The sequence below is a fragment of the Synchiropus splendidus genome, chromosome 14 (genome assembly GCF_027744825.2).
Source record: "Synchiropus splendidus isolate RoL2022-P1 chromosome 14, RoL_Sspl_1.0, whole genome shotgun sequence".
NCBI lineage: Eukaryota > Metazoa > Chordata > Actinopteri > Syngnathiformes > Callionymidae > Synchiropus > Synchiropus splendidus.
The window spans coordinates 8,458,516-8,482,806 of NC_071347.1; the positions used below are offsets into that span (position 1 = coordinate 8,458,516).

The following is a 24,291-nucleotide window of genomic DNA, read 5'->3' on the forward strand; positions in this document are numbered from 1 at the left end:
GACCTTCAACAATAGCATTCCCTTTCCTATCAACAAATAGTGGAACTCAATAGGCTTCATATGGAATATAAATCCATTCTGTAGATGTAGAGGGTCTTGCTGGAAAAGTTACATTATTTCTCCACTGATTAATAAAGGCCATCTAATCTAATGTAATCTTAAATATTACTGGCAAATATCTTCATGTTATCGTGTTTTATTGCACCAGTTTTCCATACTTTCTGCTCCACTAACCAAAAATGATTTTCCAACCCTTCTCTCAGAAATCTGTTAAAACTAGGCACCAATTTTGTAAACATTTCCACCTGAACCAAACTTGTTGTTTATTACTTGTATTTCATAATTATCTGTTTGATCCTTCCTAAGTTGATTCCTGCTTAACAGCTTTATTTAGAATTCATCTTTTGTTATCGTCTTGAGGTTGTTGTCCATTAAAAAGCAAAAATAAATATTTAAACAAACTGATGCCAGTATTAGAATTAAAAAAAGGTTTCAGGCAAGGATGAGCAAATTACGTAAATAGATAGGAAACAGGAGATATTGCTTGTAACTGGTTATTTTTTATTCAGACTTGGTCGTAACAACCAGCAGTACTAATGGTTTTTAATTGAGGGCCGCAACACATCTTCACTTGACCTCTTATCTGGAGCCATCTGCCTGGAGGCTGTCTGTTATTTGAGCTGCTGGCTTTATATTGACAGCATCTCCTGCAGCTGCCTCCATTTCCTTTTTATCTGATTCAGCAAGAGCTAATTTGTCACAACTTCTCGAGATGTTTTATCTTGAGGCTGATATTATGTCCCTTTTGAGGCAGAATTAAAAGTGTTGAGATAGTTGTTGTATAAACTGCTTGGTTGTGTCAGGAGGAGGCTGTTGAGATGGTATAGTGTGATAGATGGAGGAAGGTGGGACTTCTTTTGTATCCATTCAATTCATAGGGCTCAACGTCCATTTAAAAGTTATGCTTTAACATGAGCATTGTTGTTCATTTCCCTCTCTTGTCTCCTTGAAGATTCTCTTATTATAAGCTGACAAAAAGCTTCCCTGCTTCCAATGAATGTCATCAGTATCACACAGAATTTTGCCTTGTGCAGATACTCACTTGCTTTCTGTCACTTTTCAAGACATATACAAGCAGATGCTTCTGTTTAACACTGAACCACTATTTGGCTCCAGCGTTTTCTCCGGCCAGCTTTGAGGCTTCTGTTGCCGAGCTACGCTATCGGAATATGCAGAATGTGACCTTCACTGTGGCTGAACAATAGAACATCTTGTTTACCAGGACACTGTGTCCAGGGTACCTTTTAGGCCCTGTTTAACTATTGCACATTTATGAAGTCATGTGTTTAGTTGTTCAAGTCCTCTTGTTTTCTCTGGAGGTTTATTTGTGGAGCATAATGTTAGCGGTCAGAAAGTTGTTGCTAACTTTTCTTAACCATCCCTCTCTACCAAAATGACGACATCTATGTAAAAAAGCAATTCAACGTGAGCTAATAGGATTACGTCTGCTTTTTAGTGTGGAAAAAATGAAACGAAAATACATCGTAAAACTCTGATTTGAAGGGTACAAATCCATCAAAAGATAGCAGTGAGCCTCCATCATCACCGCAGGGCCTTCTTATCGTTGGCAGGATGCTGTGCGTGACAGGGTCATCTTTGTATTACACCTTACTAATTTAAATTGGTGGAGGTGGGTTCAGCTCTGACCTGAAGGTTCTACAGATTATTCTAATATCTGGTCCTCCTTGCTAAAAACATGCCTTCTACCCTCCTTTCTTCAGACGGGCATGTGACTGCTTTTTGCCAGAGTGTGTGGGAGTGCTGGCCCGTGTTCAGTTCTCTTGTGGCTTGCTGGGTGAACTGCTTCTCTTCTTTTATTCAAAAGCACTCCAGTTCTTTGTGCTAAACAATTGATGTGACAGGAATCACTCTTAATTATGAGAGCTTTCCATTATTTTCATCCAATCCTAAACAAAGTGATTTTTGGATCCCACCCCTTTCCCTTATTCAATTTACTGACTCTGCTTAGCTTGGCCCACATGGCTCCAGTGTGGATGGGTCTGCGTGGCATTGCAGGCTAAACAGCCTCGGGTCCAGTTCTAGTGAGAAGCTGAGAACAGATGGTGGAGCGCCCTATCACTTTTCCTTAATTCCCCATTAATGAGAAGCGCCACTTGTCAGTTTGACATGGCGGCTAAACGCGGCCGAGGTCCAGATGAGACCAGCCCTGGCCCTGAAGGAGGGATAACTCAGGCTTGTCCTTTTACACTTTCCCAGGGTGATAAGGACTTGGCCAGATGTGTGCAGGACATAGTCACGCTCTCTTAGGCCACAGCCAGCCATTCAGAGCCATCATAAACACTGTTTTTCTCTCTCTGTCCGTGAGAGTCTTCAGGTCCACACACGTGCTGAGTCAACTGAACTAACTCCTGCCTTCAGAAAAATATGTTCAAACTCACTCACTTATGACTCACTGGTATGAAACTACCAAACTGATAAATGGTAGTTTCATACCATATACCAAAAGTGAAGCCAAGTACAATCTGAAATGTCCACATAAGTTAAGCTTGTAAGATTTGGTGTCGATGGTGAGCTGTGGTTTACAAGCAGTGACTGTTTTAGGGTGGTTTTCGGCCTGTTTTTAATGGGAAAATCCAGAAAAGGCCTCACAATGGCGAAGTCCGTTGGTTGCGGAATTCTAGACATAAAAGACAGACTGCTGCTGATTGGAGAGAGTTTCACTTGTGATTTAAAAACGTATTTGTCACCGATTCGGTTGGTCATCAACTTTTCCCCCTGCTTCCTTTTTGATTTATTGGCTGTGATCTGTGATATTTATTTATTTTTCTGCCACAGTTTCAAAAAATCCTGGCGGAAACCAAGACACAGCAGAAAAGGCATAGCTGGATCTTGATAAATGAACCAACATCCAACTAATTTTACTGCAGTTTTACGCCCAAGGACAACTCTCGAACACACTGCGTTTATCCTGCGTGTACAGCTGGGGTCACCTAACTGTTCCAGAAAGGGTCGCAAATTACTGGTCCCTGGTCTACAGCCACAGAGGAATGATGCAGGTTAAGTTGGCAAGATGTGGCTAACCACAGTCAGCATCTCCATTGATCCAGCAAGGAGCCCTTGATTTCGAACTCATCCTTGACAGAGTGAAGGTGCACGGGCTAGAAAGTGCTGCAGGAAACTTTCAATTTTACCGTGGTTGGACGCTCTAAATGCCCCGCCCTACCATACTGTAAAACGCACATTTTCAGATCAGAGAGAACATGCTTTCTTATGCACAACCAGTGGGGGTGTCATGCGGCGTTGATGCAAGGAAGTGTGGGTGTAGAATCTTGTTCTGTTTTTAAGAGTTTGTGTTGTTAACACTAACATCTGTGTTTTTTGGGGGGGCGGGGGCATAGTCAGAGTGAGGAGCAGTTCTTGCCAAGCTTTAAAGGCAGCAAATCCTAAAGGAAACCCTGAAATATGCAAACCATGTTGCATGTATATCTTCAACATTGGTGGATCTGTTCAAATGCACTTCTTCCCAACAAGTAACTACATTTGTAGTCAGTTTTGAACATGCGTTCTTTACTCAAGTCAAGAGTTGAAAGGTGTGTGAGGTGAGCAAAATGTTAAATGAATGACCTCTGACATACATTTAGAAAGTCCTGCGAAGACAGAGCAGAGGACAGTGACGGGTTTTTTCAGCTTGGTTAAAACTTCTTTGATGTGGAGCTGTGTAAATGGGAAAAACTGCACATTATAGCAGACACACACAGTGTGCTCTTTCATGTAGCAGGCTGAAAGAGATGCTATTGAGAGACCTTTGATATGTGAGATGCTTTGTGAAAGGATCAAGCTCATGATTTGAGTCAATATGTTTGTGGGTGCTTTGAAGTCGGCTGGTGCCAATGTTTTGTCACAAATGTGTGGCGCTGGGAGCTGATTGGGCCAGTCATTATCACTCACCTCTACGGCAATGTGGACAATAGTAGATAAAAATATGGAGTGTTATTAACATGGTGACACTCCTTAAGAAGTGTTTCCTGGGCCTGCGTGGGCAGTTTTTCTGAGGAGATACGTGAGTTAATGTAGCAAAGGAAAGTTTTCTCTTTTTCTACTTTTCCTCTGCTGGCAGACAGTTAGTAATTTTCCAGGAAAACATGGGCAGACAAAAGATGTTTTTCACTTAAGTAATTATGTAATGTGTTTGCCTAACAGAGGAGGAGGTTCAGCAACAGAAAAACTGATTAGACTCTCTTTGTGTTTGCGTCTATTTAGAGCATGAACTTTGCCCTTTTCCGACATGGCTGCCATCTGGGTAGACTTTGACTTAGGTGTTGGCCGTACTCTCCTCCTAGCTTCACCTGCTTTGATCACAGTTGGAGGGGAAATGAAGGGTCTCTCATTTCTATTCTTTATTCGTTCTTATTTAGTTGTCGTGTCTGACTTGGTGACATCTACATGCCCCTTATTCAGTTTAACTCAATCTTAATGACTATGTTAACACCAGACATGGCTGTGATGATGTTGCAATGTTGGATGTGAAAACCTTCTCAGAATGTCAGCAAACAGATAAGGCTGCGTGAGCTTCAGGGTAATGATAAGCCGACTAGGATATATGGCATCTCATTTATCTATAGCTTGAAGTTGAAACCTTTAGGTCTGTCTCATGTGGCTGTCACAAAGGCTGAGTTTACTGTTTTTATTGTTGCTATTCTGCTGTAAGAACCAAAATTTCCTCCATTGTGGGTAGAATAAATCCAACCAGACCATATATTTTGAATGCATATTAGCTAGTTTCGAGAGAATGCAAATTGGTATGTGGGTCACCACCATGGATGAGGAAGGGTGTAAACTCTTTAGTTGTGAAACTACTAACACAGCAAAAAATAAATAATTACAGATTTTTGTCAGCCTCAAGTAATGGAGGCTGGAGAAGTTTGTAAAGACAGAAGTCAAAAGTTTGGGAGCATTTCCGCCTGGATGTGAAGACCGTCATGGTGTTCAGCGCAACAAAGCTTGCCTCATCGTCACGACGTCACGTCACTGCTGCAGCATCTCCATCGCGTACATCCGGTTTAGATCAGTGGACCATTGCTCATTAACTGACAAAAATATACATATTTTATCCGATTAATGGAAAACATATTATTTGCTCACTGCAGCCCTAATTTAAACTTGTCACACCGCCTTGTTTATAGTACACTATAACAATCTTGTGGAATGGTTGTGAACAAACTGCCTGTGACCTCGAAGCGGACGCTTTGCTGTGGATTTATGGATGAATTTAACGCTTGGTAATCACATTTTTCATTATTTATGAGTCCGTGGCAGCTGTGACAGTTGTGTGGCAGCATTCCACAGATGGGCCAGCGAGAGTACAACACACACCAGACTCCTGAGAGAAAATGATTTGTAAAACGGAGAGCCTGAACTTTCTTGGAATGGGAGACGGTTCGTGACGGATTGCCTCTCTGGTAGCCACTACATGTTAAAAGCTTTTGGGAATCTATGGCGGCTCCTTCTTTTCCGCAAATGTATCACGTATTCACTGAAAGGTTAATCTGCTGGAAAAAGCACAGGAGTGATTGATTCCTCTGATCCCTCTCTCTGTTGTGTGTAATGTGTGTGACATTAAGGCTGGAAAGTGTCCCTGCTGCTGCCGGAGTAGTGGCCCTTGAGTTCTATTTTTGACATGCTTTGGTGGTGCCCTCGGTCTATCGAAGCAGAGACAAGTGTGTCGGAGCTTTTCATGGGACTGTTGGTTCCAGCCCACGCTGGTGGTTTATAAAAATGGCTGCTGTGGAGTTGAACCTTTCGTTCACGCTCTGAAGAACAAAAAAGAAAACAATATATATGAAATACGTTTGGTCAGATCTAAATGCCTCCAAAGAAAAGCATTGCTTGTAATAAACGCTGATATGTGTAGCGTTTTGTTAGCTACCAGCTCAGCAGTAGCAATATACACTTGATAGCCCTTAGAAACCAAAATATCCTAATAGATGCTGTTGGAGGATTTGTGATGTCATCTGACAATTGTGTCATAATGTATTGTAATAGGAAAAGGAAGAGGTGTTGTTCTGGATTACTGTCTGGATCCAGGAAGATTTTGAAGGACTTGTTAAAAAAATAAAAGTTTCAGAATAACATTTAACATAATACACAATGGTTGACAGCATTTTCTTTCTTTTTTATTACTATTTCCAACACTTCTCCCAGTCGTGTTGGTGTGTTTATCAACCTGTACATTCAAATGCTGACTAGTCGTTTATTGTTGAGATCAGGGATGCTCCGATCGATCGGTCACCAATCGTGATCAGCCGATGATTGACGGGTCAATGCCGATCACTACCTGTCATTGCCGATCACGTGTGACAACCGGCGGTTGTGACGTGTCTGCTCCTCCCTACTCACTGCTCACTCAGCAGCAGCCGTGAAGATTCTTTCAATCTGTCATTTAAAGTTTGCATCCTGCAGCACATGCATGGGAAAATGTGATCTGTATCGGCGATTGGTGGTCATCGGCACTCTGGCTGATTGGTATCGGTGATCGGCAGCAAAAACCCTGAAAGGAATGTCCTTAGTTGAGACTTGTCAACTATAAAAATAGCACAGTGTTGAATTTAAAGAAGCTCCTGGGTGGAGGTATGCAGTACTTTTTTTATATCAAAATGTCTCTTAGAAGAGATTCAGAAGGGGGAAGCAAGCCTTGCTTTGAACCTGGCCCACCGTCATGGATATCCATTGTGATGTATGTAGTTAATAATTTGTCCACTCAGTTTCAGATTGTGTGTTTAAGAGCAGAACATTTGTGCTTATGCAGCGTAATTGTTCATAGATGTGCTAATGCAAAAGTATGTTGAGGGAAGGACGTTGTTTGCCCTTGTACATGTCTCGAAACAATCTAATCTGCGTCTGGTTTTCTGTCCACAGAATCCCAGACTGAAGTCGTGCAGCTAGGCCTTTCTCTAAAATGGGATTTTCAGAATTCTCTTAATTCCAGCAAAGCCTCTCCTGTTGCAGAGCGAAGGGCTGCCAGCAGCTGTTGGCCTGCACTCAGTCTTCATATTGATTTCCGGCCTCCAGAAATGGAGATTCCTTAAAGCTCGCTGTAGTCTAATGGCATTATTCAACACCCCCGCCCACTCCTAGCCAACACTAACCACCGTCTCTGTTAAGGTCTCCCTCCGCTCCATTTGTCTCCTTGTATTCGTTTATCAAATTAAAAGCCTTTCTATAGAGGGCCGGACTTGGCCGGCAGGCGAAGGGGCACTGAGATGGCAGCCTGCCGGAGGTGGAAAATTCACTTGAGTGTGTGTAGGAAATTTGTCAGTGCGCGTGTGCGTATACGTGTCTACTCAAATAGGCTTATTGCTGGCTAAGCTGGTGTACTGAGAAACGGGTTAAAGGAGTCGACGGGCAAGCAGCCATGAAGGAGTGTGAGATCAACCTCACTTGGACTGGAAGACCAGGCAGGTGAGAGGAGCGGGGAGCTTCTCTCTCTCTCCCTTGAGATAAGGACTATAATGCATATGCTGGGCAGAATGGTCTCGTGATTTTAGCTACTTCTCTGGCTGTTTATTCAGTCGCCCCGCTAAGTCTTTCTCAGATACTTTGATAAATAATATATTAACACAAGTGGAAGCATGCATGAGTAAATGCTGAGGTCACAACCTGCTGAAGGACGTTGAGGGGAGGGGATGCTCCAGATAAAGAAGTCACAGTTGAAGCAGGTGGCTCTCTGCGATTGGTGCGTGGTGATGAGCTGAAGCTGGAGTAAAAATAAAAGGAACTTGTGTGAGCGCAGCTTGTACTGAGTGAGTATCACTTTTCCTTTAGGATTCCTTCATGCAACACCCCGTAATGATTGATCGCTGAATTTGAGTCAGTGGAGGAGAGTTGTATTCGGAGTTCTTTTTGTTTTTACACATGCAGGTGCTTGGTACTTGTTGGCGCTTAGATCGCTTTTTCTAAGAGCTGGACACATTTGAAAATATTTGGTGAAATCAGTGTAACATTCAGAATCTTCTAGACTTTTCGGGGATTGTTGAAGATCGTCGTGTTTGTGGTTGGCTGAGTGACCATATACAGTTTCATCATGAATATTCACGAGCCATGTTTAGCCATTGTTATGCTCCAAATCTTAACTTATTTATATTTGAGGTTGGAGCTGCTTGTTCTGTGCCTACACACTTTTCTATGTTTGCTGAACCTAATAAAGAGCGCTGTCATCAGGCCACTTAAAAATAGCATATAAGCGAATTAACTGATTGCAGATCAGCGGTCAGTGAAGTTATGATGGCTTTATTAATTGAATGCGTCAAGCTTGAATGTCAACTCATTAGCTTCTGCTTCTACTCATTCAAGCATCTCACCTGGAGACTAAAGACTTTCTGCGAGGCTGCGGTCCACAGAGACTTGTGTTATCAGCCATGCTGATTCGCTGGAGGTCACCCAGACTGTCTCTGCCACGCTGCATTGTTGTGGTGTTTGAGTGAGACCTGATAACTGCCCCCTCCCTGGCCAGGGGGGTGGGACACTCTCAAGTTCTTTCTTCTTCTACAAGCTCTGGAGGTGAGGCACCGTGTGTGTAAGCTGTTTTATTGTAATATTTTCAGAGTATTATATGATTATATTTCAAGTCTCAAAGATGGAAAGTCCTGAACAGGAGGTATACCTCTATTCCCATCTAGGACGTGAATGAAACCTGGTCAGGGGGCGTTTGATTCTAACCCCAGATTTACTGTCTTACTCCTGTTAGACTTCTTTTAATGTCTCAAAGTTCCTGATGACTTGCTTCTTCCAGTATTTGTGTATGTACTCATGGTTTCATTCATTTAGGACATGACTTAAATAAAAGCAGAATTACGTAGAAGCCAATGCTGTTTCTTCGTCCAACTTGAATGACCAGGATGTTTATCCTACTAAACCATGTAGTGGCCTGTTCACGTTCCACTGACACACACAGAGCTAACACTTATCAGCAGACTATTTTCCTGCTGGCACTGTTGTTAATACTTTAGGATGGTCACATGATTTGTGGTGAAAGGCAGGGTCAAGGGTCAGAGTGACGGATGCAGGCTTAAAATTGCAAGCGGGGGAGGAAGGGTCAGCATGGCTGGACTCTACAGCACACCGTCCACCTAACCCTGAATCTTTTCATTAAAGCCAGTTATTATCCAGTTGTCAGCGGGAGTGGGAAACCTGTTAGTGGTGCTCCGAGTTTAATATCGTGTTCCAGTGAGTCGCGCTCCTCGGATACTTGAGAAACACCCAGAAGGGTGGAAATTAAGATATTCCGGGAGACAAGGACAGAAAGAAGTGACACAGTAAGATGACACTTGAAGAGAAAATGGGGGAGTTGACACCCTCAGCAGTGTAAAGGGTTTAATGTCTGTGCTCTAAATACTACTTAGCTGTTAGGAAGGAAGGTTTTAAATAACAATGTTGCCAATAGTACAGGCCAAATGAGTGGTTACATGGTATTCTGACGAAAAGATAGTTGTTTCTGGATGAGTTGCGTCAGCGCCGGCAGCAACATTCGTCTAACGTTGCTCGACATTAATGTCTAAAGTTCGCTGATCCAAGAGGGGGGGTTCAGCTATGCTGTTGACGTAAAGCAGGTTTTGCCTGACTTTGTGTATGATCTGGGAACGCGCCTTCTAGAACTGTCAAGTCAAGAAAGCGCTCGTCGTACCCAGCTCTTTTTAACTGGAGCCAAACAGACCCTCCTACTGCGGTTTTCAGCTTCAACTTGTGATGTCATCCCAGAGCAATTCCCCTCCCTGCCCTTCATTCACAAATGATGTTTCCATCACTTCAGATGACTGCGCACGGTCTTTAATGTGAGTTTCGCAGTGCGAGCGCAGCGGTTTGTCAGATGAAATAGCCCAGTTATGTCAAAATGAGGAACAGGTGTTTTTTTTTTAATCTTACTATTACATGTTAACCAGCCATTTATAGAGAGTGATAGAACGGTGAGGACATGAGAGCGCCTGATCATCAGTCTATTGTGGATGGTGAAACTGTTAAAGGTGCAGAGCAGAGCTGTTTATCTAACTGCAGCAGCGTGTTTTGCCTCCTTAAGGCTCATGGAAGTCAATGAGGAGCATGACTTGAATATACCGAGGAGAGTAAGTGTCATGAAGCGACTGTAGTCCACCGCTCGTGTGTTTTTTTTAAATGTTGCTCCCTGAATACAAGCTTCTATTTCAGTTAAAGGTCATAAAATAGTGTCTTTTTTTTATCCGACTCCTCAGTCTTCACGGCCTGTGTAAGTCTTTCCGTCCACAGCCCCGTCACACGCCACCCTTTGGTTAAGGAGCATTCAGCTTACCAACCATGGAATTTGCTTTCCGACTGACACCCAGACAGGCTGTGGCTCTTTGAGTGGACAAATCAGCTTTCCCTATTCTCCACCGTGGTGGGCCCCTGTGTTTTCAGTGAGAACGTCTGACAGGAAGTCAGCTGGGGCTGGAGCAGAGAGCTTTCACACAGAGTCGGAATCATAAAAGCATAACCAGCAGTGAGAGGACATGTCAAAGGAGTTCCTCTTCGAATGCAGGTCAGAGACAGCGCTGACCTCAGGGGTTGAGGAAGGATAATGAAGAAACGCTGGAGAGTGACGGGTGAGGGGGCGGCGGAGGGTGCACATTAAATGTACACTTACATGAATGGACACCCTTTCACAAACACAGGGCAAATATGAATGTGGGCTGGGCCCTCTGGTGGCCAGACAGGCCAAGGGGGCAAAGGCTGCTCCCCTGATGGGTGTCTTTCAGTGTGGTCAGACTGGGTGGGAATGAGATCTGACAGGTGTGAAATGGCCTGCGCCGTCAGTGACCCGGACCCCTGCGACGACCAGCCTGTCTACGCTCTTGCTTTGTCCTTCAGATTCTTAAAAAAAGCCTTCTGATAGGATGATTTTTGACATTTTGTTACAGATTCACCGTCTTGTTCTGCCACATTAGATTAACTGGCATAAATATGAAGAAGATTAAATTCATCCTTACCATCTGATAGCTCAGATCAGTTTCATACAAATTACAAGTAACATCCGACTTACAACCTGCTCGACTTACGTCCACCCGTACTTATGACCACGGCCAGCAGATGCTTATTTTTTTTTAATTCAATGTCTGGCACTGCAGCACGTAGCAGCCTAGCAACGCATACGACAGTTACGGCAGCACAGTATCCCAGCATCTCACTCTCACACAGTGATCTACCACTACAGTAGCACCAATAACCCTTGCGTCGGCTATTTTGAATGGCATTCCACTTAGGTCCAATCCGACTTATGACCGGTTGGTCGGAACCGATCCTGGTCCTAAGTCGAATGTTACTTGTACTTACTAAACCTTTCACATTGCATGATAGCATCACCATGTACATCCTTTTTGGGCCCAAAGTCAGAGGACAGTTTTGCCTCAGTTTAGATCATCTGTATTTACATTGACATTAGCATTGGCTTGAAGTGAGTTTATTTTGTACAGGAAATCATCAAACATTCATGCTGCCAGACTACAGGATGAATGGGAGTGTGAAGGGCTGAAAGATCATTTGGAACCAGACTGCGCTTCCAGAAAGTGTTGCTGTCGTCTAACTAGTAACATTGAAGCGTCTGATTCCAAGTCGGCGTCACTCTCAGCATATAAGTGGTTGTTGAGGTGTCATGAAATGTGAGACCTCAGTGTGAGATCTATGTCCTTATTTTAGAGCTCTTAAGTTCTTTTAGTTTAAAAATGATGTGGGACACCTTCATCTAGGTGGCCTTTACATTAGGACACTGTTTCACAAAACCTCAGCAACGCATCACTTCATTACAGTGAAGGTTGTAAGCCAAAGATAGCGCCATCTAGGGGAGACCATTGCTTGATTTAACTATGCAAACTTTCATTTCACACAGTTCTAAATGACTGAAACTAAACCAGAACCATTTCGCACAAGTTGCTTCAGCTGGCCTCAGTGGTTCAACCAGATTTGAAAGACTCTATGCTTTATGATGGCAAAGGTGTGAGCCAGGAAAAATCACCAGGTCAATACGAGTCTGTGGGCTAACACCAACAGACAAGTGCTCTTGTTTTTGAAAGTGTAGACATAGACTAAGGATGTGATTGTCAGATATTCTGCTTCCATGAACCTTTCTTTTTTTTTTTTTTTTTTTTTAATTTTATAAATAAAACCCATTTTATGCTCAGAAGGAACAGATGGGAAACACTGGCACTGAAATGTCACACCAAATGCAAATTTAGCGCCTTGTTGTCTCTATGTTCTGTCTATGCCTGCTCTTTTCCCGCACTGCTGGTGGAGACCACAAAAATAGTCCATATCAGAATTTTTTTTGTTTTTTTCGTCTGAACTGTGAAACTTGTCACCTCGATGTGTATTGTGTCGTCCTCACATGTCACTTGATCTTTTTCCTGCCCTCCAATCCCTCGGCAAGATTTCCTTTCACGCACTTTTTCACACGCACTCAACTGAACAATGGTTGATAATCTCCTCCGAATTTAGGAAAAGCCATTTCCATTAGAGCTGCTAAGAATTTAATAGCATAGATGATGAGCGTCAGCCCAGAGAAGATTGGCATAATCATCAGCTTCATTCTGAAGATGAGTTTGAGGAAGGAATTGGAATGTGATGTCTCCATTTAAAATGTATGAGCTCAGAAAAATATTCTTCTGTGCTTCCCAATAACTAACCCTTTGACATGTTCCGTGTCACTAATCAGAATGTACGAAATTATGGATTCGCTCAAATGTCTCTATGCTTTATTCCACAATATTGTATCGATATTTTTGTCATAACAGTACTTGATCGTGTGATTTCCAATTGTCTATATCAGTATTTAATTTAATAGATACTTGACTATACTGCTGCATTTGCGACGTGTTTCATGCTAACGTTTTCTTTTTGCAAACTGGATTTGTTTAAAAATCTGATTTTCCCCCTTAAAATGATGCTTCTTGTTACAATAGATTGCGGAACTTAGTTTTGCAATATATTGCAATGTATCGTATCACCACCCCCGTATCGTGTTGCTAGATGTCTACGATACGATACATATCTGTGATCCACTTTTATCAAAAAATGCTCCTTGGGTGTCATTGCCATCCATGTAAGTGGGTAGAACTGTTACCCACCACCAAAGCAGTCTGGAACTCTTTAATGTTTGATTTTTAGTTTGAAGTTCTTGTTCTTCTTTCCTCCAGGTCCAGAATGATGGGTGGAGGATGAATTCTCACGGTCTTCTTAGACATCCACGTGTCTTTGCTGCTGCCTCTCAACGGCCCCTTTGGCCCACTGGGGCGCAACATTTCTCCCGCTGCTCGCCCCTGGCCGGGTGACCCCCCCGAGCCCTCCTCTCCTGGCCCTGCTGGTGGAAAAGGCGAGTTGGCCCGCGTAAATATGAACGGATGGAGGTCTCAGTGGCATCTGCTCCTACTGAACTCCCTCACCTGCGGTCTGGAGATCTGCGTGGCAGCTGGGATCACGTACGTGCCCCCTCTGCTGCTGGAGGCCGGGGTGGAAGAGCGCTACATGACCATGGTGCTGGGTAGGTCTTTTCTTATGATGGGTTGTTGCAGACAGATCTCTCTCGTATTAGCTTTGGGCATTTCTATACATGATGAAATATATTGCCCATGTTTCTGGTCTGTTTAAATAATGTCAATGACTCTATGATACCCGATCTTAATTTGTTTTTCCCCAACTATTCACCTATCAGCGTGTCTTGTTCAAGTGCAGGACTGAAATGTGCGTTGGTTTGAAGTTGTTAATACAATCTCCAGTGTTATTATAATCCTTCACCAAGCTGTTGCTCCCCAGAGAGTTGGCTGTAAATGAGTTTGCATGAGTTGGTGCTGCGCTCCGTAGGTTACAGCAGTGAGGATGAGAGCAGCCCCGGGGCTCGCGGCTCTCCGTTCCCATTCAGGTCATAAAGACATAATTGAGGTTGTTACACAAATCAGTGGCCAAATCAGCAGTTTTTGGAAGAGTGATAATCTGGCGCTAATTGAAAGGCAGCAGGAGAGCTAAGTGCCAGAGGTGGAGTCGTGATCTTCTCCGCACAAACAGAGCGGCTCGTCCCAACGTCATAAAAATCCAAAGAGTCTTGGTAAGCACTTTTGTTGTTCTCGGTTTGGTCTGAGTTTTATCATGAGCTTTTGTAGCTGCTGGTCTGGACCAAGACATGCTTCTGTGTTTCATCACGACGTGGTTTCTCCTCCTTTATCATCCTGATGTCTCACACTCTCTTCTTGCTTTGTAAACAAATGCATCTGGAGAAAAAGATATCCATGTGGTGCACTCCCCAGACAGACCTTGGGAGTTCAAATCAGATTTTTTAAAGTTGATCATGAGGTCAACACCCCTCCTGTTACTTTCCATACACAATTCTCATGAATCGCTTGAAATCTCCCCTCTGTTCGCAAGCACCAAACACACCAATGTAAGTAGCAAACAAAAACCGTCATCGTTGACATGTCAAGTTGTAGTTTACCATGATGCGCTTTTATTTTGGTTAAAAAAAATGTAGAGGGACATGAGGAATTTAAAATCTATGCTAAACAAAGTTCTCGGCTGTTGGAGCAGACCTGAACCTTAATGATGGGTGTTTAGTAGGGATGTGCGATAACGTGAAACCGCCAAACACAATCTCCACAATGACAATTCTGCATCTCACGATAAATTCGATAAACATGCGACTCCCTTGCTGCATTGGGCTTACACACTTGAACATGACAAGAACGTGACAGCGCACCACGCTCTCCAGCTCCGCGGCGTTTGACCACTGTGGAGAGTACCACAGTGTGGTGGACTTTGGCTCGTGGATCGTGGTTTTAAACTTATCTTTAATAAAGGGAACCTTTGATAATGACACTGGTCGACTCTGAGTCTCTGGATCTGTGTTTATTTTATTAGATGGAGTGGTCCTCATAGGTTCTCTGACACGGTCGTCTGCCTTGGTTCACATCAACAAATGCAGGTCTCCTGCTCCGCTGGCGCCTCGGCGAAACACCGTGGTGAAAATATTTGGATATTGGACGGACCTCCGCTCCGGTATTGGCGATGGTGTCCTCTTCCGCGTCCCCATTAGGGTTCACTGATCGCGGACACACTCTCTCAGGCAGCACAGATGCTACGACCCGGCATCAGTTAGGGACCATCAACAAATTCAAAAGCGTCAATGTATTAGTGAAAACTTCAATAAGGCAATGGAAAACAAACCATTTTAGGAGAGAGAATTGTGAAAAGATTTTTCATCACACAAGACAAAAGACTGACTTTATAGTTTATATAATGATTTGTTCACATGATTTCTAATATTTCTTCAATAGCATCTAGGAAACGTGTCCAGACGGGTCCATAGTTAAAGTCAACTCTGAAGAGACATGAGATACATCAGACAGACGGCTCAATTTAACCCGCCTAAATAAAGCTGGCAGAGAAGTCTGTCAGACACCAGCAGCTTCTGCCAGGGAGGTGAAACAGTGAATTTCTCTACACTTTAACTATTATATTGAAACATAAACAAATGATGATGTTTGAGACAAACTCCACAAATAAGTTGCATCATAAAACAGTTTCAAGAGACACTGTAGTGTCCAACATGTGGAATAGAATGTTAATGTATTTATCGTGATAATTATTGTTATTGCCAAAATTACAACATTTATTGCGATGTCCATATCACCCAAACCTAGTGTTTAGAAGTGCGTGTTAGTGACTTGATCTATGTGGTGTAAAACTGAGCATTTCCAGTTGAACAGATGACTTAAATCGCCCTAGAAAATTGGATTACAGTTTTGGAAGCACGACTGGCCAGGTGTGTGTTGGAAGCTGAACTCCAGCTGTCAATGGTGAGAACAGTTGTGACAGCAGTCCACAGCTGCAGGGAGACGTGTTGGAGGTGGTGACGCTGCTCATCTCCTCCTTCCTTGACATTGTCAACACGTGTGAAATCATCCTGAAGGTTGTGATGTCATATTGGGGCGGGAGCCATCACAGAGTTGATAGGAGATCACATGACCCTGCTTTGTGAAACATTGGAGTGAAAGTCAGACCCCAATAATGACTGAAGAGCCAAATAAGTAAATGAACTCTGAGGGTCTTTGAGGAGCTGCACCATGTTTGACTCTACGCTCCATGGTTCTGCCATGTTGTGGTGGAGCCATCACGCTTCATTCAGTCTGGGTAATTAAAGTCTCCACAGGCGTTTCACTTCTGAATGTCAGTCTGTTGCCTGAAGAGCGTCTCAGACGTGTCTACAGGCAAATACCCGATGTGTCATGGTGCGTTCTCATTAGCCTGAATGGGCCACATGTGGAGGATGAGGGGATGGTGGCTTCCCCAGGGGCTGTGTGAAGAGTCAGCAGCAGTTTGGGAGGAGGATGATGATGATCATGATGATGATGATTAGGTGTGAGGTTTGGGCTGAAAGACGCAGCCACATCTGCTGCTGCTGCTGTGACTTTGTTGGCAACACTGTGGTCATTGAAATTCTCTGTGTAGTAGACGGTCAAATAACCAGTGGGCGGCTCCTGCAGGTATTGGCCCGGTGCTTGGTCTCCTCTTCATCCCTCTGATCGGCTCGGCCAGTGACCGCTGCCACAGCAGCTATGGCAGGAGACGGCCGTTCATCTGGCTGCTGTCTCTGGGCGTCCTGGTGGCACTTTTGATCATTCCTCATGCTGACGTGCTGGCTGCCCGCCTCGCCTGGGGCGGACGCACCCTGCAGGTAGGACCTCCCTCTGAGCCGTACTCATTCAGTTCAGTCCCAAGTCAGCTATGTTTCTTTTTTAAAACTATCAGGTCCACATGATCCTACGCAGGTGTTTCTATGACCTCCTTGTACCCACAGGTTGGCTTCCTCATCCTGGGAGTCGGTCTGCTTGACTTCTGTGGACAAGTGTGCTTCACACCACTGGAGGCCCTTCTGTCCGACCTCTATCGAGAGGAGGAGGACTGCAGCCAAGCCTTCGCCATGTTCTCCTTCATGGTCAGCGTGGGCGGCTGCATCGGTTATCTGCTCCCCGCCGTGGACTGGAGTCACAGCATCCTCTCAGATTACCTGGGGGGCCAGGCCGAGTGCCTCTTCTCCTTACTCATCCTCATCTTCATCTCCAGCGTGCTCATCACCATGAAAGTGTCCGAGGAGCCATCGAGTGCTGGGAGCATTCCGGTGGGCTCCGGGTCTCTGCTGGACTCGGGGAGCGGTGCAATGGAGGCGGGCCAGTGTGGAGTACCGCGGCCTTGCTGGTACCTGCTCAAGTGCAAGTTGAGACTGCTGAAATCTGGACCTCTTGTATGTTTGCTGAGAACATGCTGGACTATGACCCCGGCAATCTACAGGAGCTACTGCCACGTCCCCAAAGTGATGAGGCGGCTGTGTGTGGCTCAGCTGTGCAGCTGGATGGCGGTCATGTCCTTCATGCTGTTCTTCACCGACTTTGTGGGAGAGGGATTGTACCAGGGCGTTCCCAGCGCCTCGCCAGGAAGTCTGTCCAGGCAACAGTACGACGAAGGTAGGACTGGCATTTGCTGCTTCATAAAACTGCTGAGTCATCGATTAAAGATACGACTGCTGCTGTGTTGGTTTTGCTTGTTGGCTTTTCAATAAAATCCAAACAGCAAGCAGCTTCAAATAGACAGAGGGAATGTGAAAGCCATAGTTCGGTGATCTGTTCATGCTTTGCTAAAACAAACCACTTGGTTTCTGGTAATTGTCGACTATTTCAACATCGGCACGTCACGTTTTCAAAACCACGGCTTCACTGTAGTCATGAAGTGTTTAAGCTTCAAGTTTATTTTTTGCACATTCACACATAACTCTACTACTCCCATTGTTTTCAAATGACAGGTGTGACTGACGTTTGTGGAGCTGATGGAATGACACGTTTGTGGACTTCTTTACTTGCCTTTAATAGCATTGAAACATTTTAGCAATAGTTGAAACACATTGAAGCGAAATCAGGTTTCTTACTAATGTGGGAGCCTTTCTGTTTGTTTCTTGTCTGAACAGCCTGCGTGTCATTTCTGCCTGAGCCCTATAATCTCAGGTTATTTAGAGTTTTGAGAGCTTTCTGCACCCTGCAGCGATTCTTTTAATGAAACATTCAGCTGCTGTTTAGTCATTAAATAATCTGCAACTCAACCATGAGCACATTGGCTTACGAAGAAACACGTCTTCAGCATAAATCAACTCTGTTCTTTGCATGCACCAACGTCCCTGCAACCTTCCCACAGTTCCACTAGGAACGTTGAGAGTCGTGTTGAGGGACCAGCTCACAGAGAACATGTTCCTTCGTGTCTGTGGGTTTGTTTAATCTCTCTGTTTCTACACGACCGCCATTCACTTCTTTGCCACTGCACCCGAGTTGCTGGCTCTTTTTCATGCCATTGACAAAGACTTATTGAACAGCAGGAGATGGACATGTAGAAGGGAAGAGGCCCGTGTTTATAGGGGCCCATCACATTGTGGCTCAGAATTTCTTAGTTTGATGTCAATGTCCAGTAAGTCTTTCTCACTTGGAGATTTGTGGCTACTGAGATCTTTCTCAACCACGAAGGCGGGAATGATAAACCTACCGTGAAATAATAACAATTTTGTTCTAAGCACTAGTGATACTACTTGGTGTGGGATAAAACCGCTCCACTTCTCATGTGACCGACTCAGGTTTCCCGCCTTGTTAACCCCAGTAATGTTTGTGAAGTGGGCTTTACTTGCTTCCTAAGGTAACATGATCCTCATTCTACTTTCATCCCAGCGATTCTCTGCCCTGCCACTGAACTCTTGACCTCAGCTGGGGAGGCGATGGCGCTGATAACTGGTTGAGTGGATGCTGGGGTGTTAGTTCTGCTGGCTGAGGCCCGGGTCTGCGTGCTTGTTTCTCCATGACTCTTCGTGACTCTAGCATGAGTCGTCAATGTTAGGCGTTTGATTCACTGACTGTGGAAGGTTGTGATCGGATCCATAATATGATGAATGAAAGTCCAGAACACGGCGGCTCGATAATGTGGTCGTCTAGGAATTGAAAACATTCGCCTGGAACAGTGGGATAAGTGAAGTAATCCAATTTTCCAGGAGTCTACAGTTCTTCCTTTGTTATTTTAACTTTGAGTTTCCACTGCCATCAGTCGAGGAGAATCCGTCCAAATGCTCGCTGCCGAGCGGCAGCCTGGACCCGGTTTGGGGCCAGAGGGCAAGCTGCCTCTGTAAACAGGGGCCGCCTGTGCGTGTCCCTCATCCGTGATCTGTTTTTTTTCTCGATAGTGTTTGATGATACAACAATTCAAAAACTCGGGCAGACTCAAGCTAACACGAGTTAGATGACCTCAGAATACTGCACATACTTTCCTGGATGATGTCATGGGTAACTTTGCTGTTGAGCTGGCGGTCACATCATAGCAAGCTCTGAAAGTACCGCTGTCTCCAGCAGAAACAGAGGATTAGAGGAAACAGGATGGATACTGACTCATTCCAACCTAGTGATGGGTTAGAGAAACTATCCTCAATGTCAGCGCTCAGCAGGTGGCGCCCTCATTTGAAGACTGGTTTGAGATTTCGTTGAACTCGGTCTTCAAGGCCTACGATTGTGGAGCAGAGAGTGCCATCTAGTGGACTCTGAAAATGAGCACACCGTGTCATGAAACCTCATCTAACTGGGAACAATATTCAATGTTATCTCACATGTGGAAACAACACTTCAAATGTAAAATTCATTTCTGTTTCCAGATGGGAAAAACAATGGTTTTGTTTTACTATGAATGGAGTCTGAAGTGGATCCAGTTTCTGCAGAGCGATTGAATTCTGTCCTGCACCTGTGTCAGGACCTGATCCAAGCTGCGACAAATCCATTTAACTTCAGTGTTTATCAGATCAGATTGAACCACTTTTCAGAGCTGTTGGGTAATAAATAAATCAATCAATCAATCAAGCGAGGGAACAGGCATCATCATGAGTCATCTGCGTTTCTGTGCATCAACAACAGCCGGTGTCCAGACAGAATCTGGAAATCTACACTTTGTCTAAGCCGAGTTCCTCCTCCTCCTCCCCGCCCCACAGGCATCCGTATGGGCAGCCTGGGGCTTTTTCTGCAGTGTGCTACCTCAACCTTCTTCTCCCTGGTCATGAGTCGCCTGGTGCGCCACTTTGGTTCCCGCTGGGTCTACCTGAGCAGCATGGTCAGCTTCACCGTCTCTGCTTTGGTCATCTGCCTCTCCAAGAGCGTGGTCCTGGTCACAGCCATGGCCGCCCTCACTGGTTACGCATACGCCATGTTGCAGACGCTGCCGTACACGCTCACCTGCCACTACCACAAGGAGAAAGAGGCAAGTGTGAAACACACCAGGTAGAAATTCCTCTTGTTTTGACACGTCTCTCTCCTGTTTCAGATCTACATGCCAAAAAGGAAAACCAAAGGCCTGCTTAAAAATGGCGTAGCAACCAAGCAGGACTATATAAGTCCCGCAGAAGAAGAAGCCGGTCTGATCCACCACGTCTTCTTCAGGCAGGACAGCTACGATTTCTACCCCAACAACAATCAGAACGGCTCCTCCCACATCCCTGTCGCGGGCGAGTTGGAGGCGGCGGACGCCGGTTGTGATAAGCGCGGCGTGGGCTTGGACTTCGCCATCCTGGACAGCACCTTCCTCCTCTCTCAGGTCTTTCCCACTCTCTTCATGGGTATGATCGTCCAGTTCGCGCAGTCCGTCACCGCCTACATCGCCTGCGCCGCCATCTTCGGCGTCGTCGCCATCTACACGGCGAGTCACATCGTCTTTGACCAAAAGGACCTCAAAAGCTGAGCGGGGGGAGGATTTCTTAGTTTGACTATGATGCACTGCTGTTCCCAGAATGCCTTTTGGTTTGTAGTCAGTCAAGTGCCACCGCTGGGTGAAGAGAGGTTTTACATGTTTGGTCTTTTTACCCAACAAATGTTTTTCTCAGGAATCATCAAGCAAATTTACTGTAACGTCAAGTTTGTAAATGTTTTTTTTTAACCCTCCTGCAGTGTCACATGAGGCATCAGTCGCCTGGCGTTTGCATTATCTACTGCTCAGACTCACTTCCTGTTTCGTTTCAGTCATGTGTTTAAGTTCCTCAACAACTGAAACTGATGAGTGGTAGAACACAAGGATCCTGAGGTGAGACCCTCAAGTGTGCTCCGAGAATTCAGCTCCGAGCAGCAACACAAACCCAAATCACACGAATTGATTCTAATTTTAATCTCAATTAATCGCACTAGGGCTGAGTTAACTCGAGATTAATGGCAAATTAATCTCACATTTTGCATCTGACCAAAATGCAACTTCAAGTAAGGAATTTAGTCTTCACAGAAGTGACCATGAATGCTTTCAATGTTAAGCTGAATGATGTTCTTGACAGTATCTGTTATGTTGGGTTGTTGGTGGCAAACAAATGTTAGCATCTTTACAAGTTACATTTAGAACAGATACAATTCCTGTCTAAAACACATTAATCTGAAAATGAAATGCAAAATTCTGTTATTGAACTGTCTGTCATCAAAATAGTGCCTTTAGAAACGCCCCGAAAAACCGTGACGTGGTCGTCTCAAGCTCTCATTATAGCGTCAACTAAAGCGAGGGCCACAGAATACCAAACTTGGTTCCGCCTGCTGCAGCACTGCAGAGTTCGATATGAAAATCCACGTCCTCATCAGCAGTTGGGCGCACAGAGATAAAAAAAAAAAAGTGGAGCCAGTGAGTCATCGGCCAGATAAGTGATGTTGACTCTGTATCACACTCAGACTCAACAAATAGCAAGTTTATTTTCAGATGGAAAAACACAATTCTTGTGTTTTGTCCGGCACACACACAGACACAGACAGGTCTCCAGCTATTGTTCTTGTCTCTCAACATTCTGCAAGCAGCAAGGGCTTCGCTGAAAACGGGTTTTCAAAGATGTGAGGCTTTCAATGACATTTTTTCTTTTAAATTATGTCCTACTTATCCACCGTATAAAATGGAAACTGAATTATGAACAAATCAATCAATTTTTTTAACCAGACTTTCACTGTACAAGAAATGTTTAAAAGTTTTCTTCATCAGTTATATGAAAATATTATGTATCAGAATAGCTCACATCTGTTTTTCTGTCAGTTGCTATGAGGATCATTACAAAAGGGCAGAAAAACTCCTGCGTCCATGAAGATATAGAAGACTAAAGAGTTTCCTTCAACTATCAAAAGAGAATTTTAAGTGCAATCTGGATAAACAGTTAAAATTTAAAAGAATATCTCAAAGTTTACTGATGTTTTTACCGGATGTGGAGATGAATAAATGTGTGATGTCATTTAAACAGTAGACCTGGAAAACGCCTTGTGCAGTGAAGCGATCTGATCTCCAGTCTCGGGTCTCCGCGCTCGACCTCTAATGAAGTAGTTTTCCTTCCATCCTGTCATCTCTGACGACAATCAGTAAAGTGTTGTGCAGGGAGCGGTGACGTCTCACTCGAATTCATGATGCTGGGATTATTTAAGAGCTGCAAGTGCCACAGCGTGAGCAATTTAAAGAGACGTTCTTCTGACTCACAATGGTGGAAACATTTGGTCAGAGTGGAAACATCCAGGTGTTCAGATACCAGACTCTCGAACGGACCCCAAGGATCGGATGATCCGCTCGGCGTGGGAGAAGCTTTACCCGGATTTGCCAAGTTCTTGCGCTGAACAAACAAGCCGCTGTGTTTACTCGGAAAGACGCAGGAACGCGTTGTCATGCAGTAGCACAAACAAGTGCCTGTGCATTGTTTTTTTTTTTAAATCTTTGTACATACATATTTATTTAATATGCTTTTACAAAGTTGTAACTCTTGGCCTCTGTCAGGTGGTCTCTGTGAAAAAGAAATGATTTCTATAGGTGCGACAAAGACGCATCCACAAAGTTATAATTTATTTGATCCTCTTTTGCTGACGTCTATGTATTTATCAACTTTTATTTTTACTGGCTCAATTCAGCCTCCCTCAAGATCAGATCGCGCTGGTGAAAGGTCTTCTGTGGGCCACGTTGACTCCAAGCTGAATGTTCTCAGTGCCAATCCGTCATTTCTTTTTTTTTTCCCCTGACAACCAACACACTTGGGAGACTTTTGTCTTTGAGTCAACCTGGATGAATCCATGTGATTGTGTTTGAACATGCAGTTGCGAAATAGATTTTATATGGGGCTGATAATAAAAGATCTGCATTCTTATTCAAGTGTGTTGACGTGCATCTAGTGGATAAGGAAGCCATGCAATGCATTCTCACAGTCAAAATACATTATTGCCTTGGTGTCATACTCTCATAGATGAAGCCTAACAAGTGCAAGTACACACAGTATCACTAGGGCGATTGGCATCTTCCTCCTCCTCAGCAACTCCTACTACTGCAAATTATAAGGCCAGATATAATGATATGTACTTAAATTACATTCCTCAGTTTTAAAAATTACAACCTTCAAGCAAAGTAAAATGTCCAGCATGGACGTAGATCATGCTCCATCTGGTGAGCGATGACTGAATTATTTTTTTTAGATTTACTTTTCACTCTTATTTCAACTATAAGGAGGGATGCCATTTTTTGTTTACATTTTTAGAAAAAAAAATAAAGCATGAGGAAAAACAGTTTTAGACTTATGGCTTATTTGTCATGAGGAAAAACAGTTTTAGACTTATGGCTTATTTGTAACATTTAACTCACCAAGATCAGACGTTTTGCCCATTTTGATTCCTTCTGATCAGGTCAAAGTGTCACTCATAAATTATGAGCATGAAAATGAATTAAAATCTAACATAAGGTGACACCAAAACACCACCATCCCCCCATAGTAATGCTATTGAGCAACTATTTCATCAATATTCTTTGTTAGGTTTCTGGTGTTTATCAATAACAGGGAAGATCAATAATTGGTGGAAATTTGAAGAGAATAGGAGACCTTTCCTTCTGTTTGTCGGTAAGCAACCTAGTATTGTGTAGAGAAATATTTTCCCCTCATATTCCATCAGAAATCTATGGACATCCCAGATTTTGAGACAAATTTAAGGTATTTTTCTTTATTTGTATGTCCTTTGGATATTAAATGAACGGCTGATTAATAACACGATGATTCTAACTGCAAATATTAACTTACGGTCACCTGAACACACGGATTTTTCAACCCTGTCTACAAATGATCGTGTCTGGCAACCAGCCACTCATCGATGTAGTTCTACTTCTAAACGTTGCGGTAGGTGTTGAGAGAAGCGGTGGGGAAATGGCGACACCTGCTGCTCAACTCGCAGAGGTGTATGT

The 24,291-nt window shown here is 43.9% G+C and overlaps 2 protein-coding genes across 7 annotated transcripts in view; one reads left to right on the forward strand and one right to left on the reverse strand.

Moving 5' to 3' along the window:
- Positions 1-23,229, forward strand: part of slc45a3 (solute carrier family 45 member 3) — a 29,289-nt gene extending 6,060 nt beyond the window's left edge. For 3 of the 6 annotated variants that reach the window (XM_053886488.1, XM_053886489.1, XM_053886487.1), the window contains exons 2-6: positions 13,215-13,558; positions 16,551-16,741; positions 16,865-17,528; positions 20,069-20,334; positions 20,398-23,229. In XM_053886488.1, the coding sequence (XP_053742463.1) occupies positions 13,411-13,558; positions 16,551-16,741; positions 16,865-17,528; positions 20,069-20,334; positions 20,398-20,811 (1,683 nt within the window). In that variant the 5' untranslated portion in view covers positions 13,215-13,410 and the 3' untranslated portion in view covers positions 20,812-23,229. Of the gene's footprint in view, positions 1-3,534; positions 4,082-6,471; positions 8,578-13,214; positions 13,559-16,550; positions 16,742-16,864; positions 17,529-20,068; positions 20,335-20,397 lie in introns of those variants that run through there. The other 3 variants (XM_053886490.1, XM_053886492.1, XM_053886491.1) reach the window with 3 other exon arrangements.
- The window catches only part of tigara (TP53 induced glycolysis regulatory phosphatase a), a 30,089-nt gene continuing 17,824 nt past the window's right edge, over positions 12,027-24,291 (reverse strand). The window contains exon 6 of the mRNA XM_053886498.1: positions 12,027-20,315. Coding sequence (XP_053742473.1) covers positions 20,268-20,315 — 48 coding nt within the window. The 3' untranslated portion in view covers positions 12,027-20,267. The remainder of the gene's footprint in view (positions 20,316-24,291) is intronic.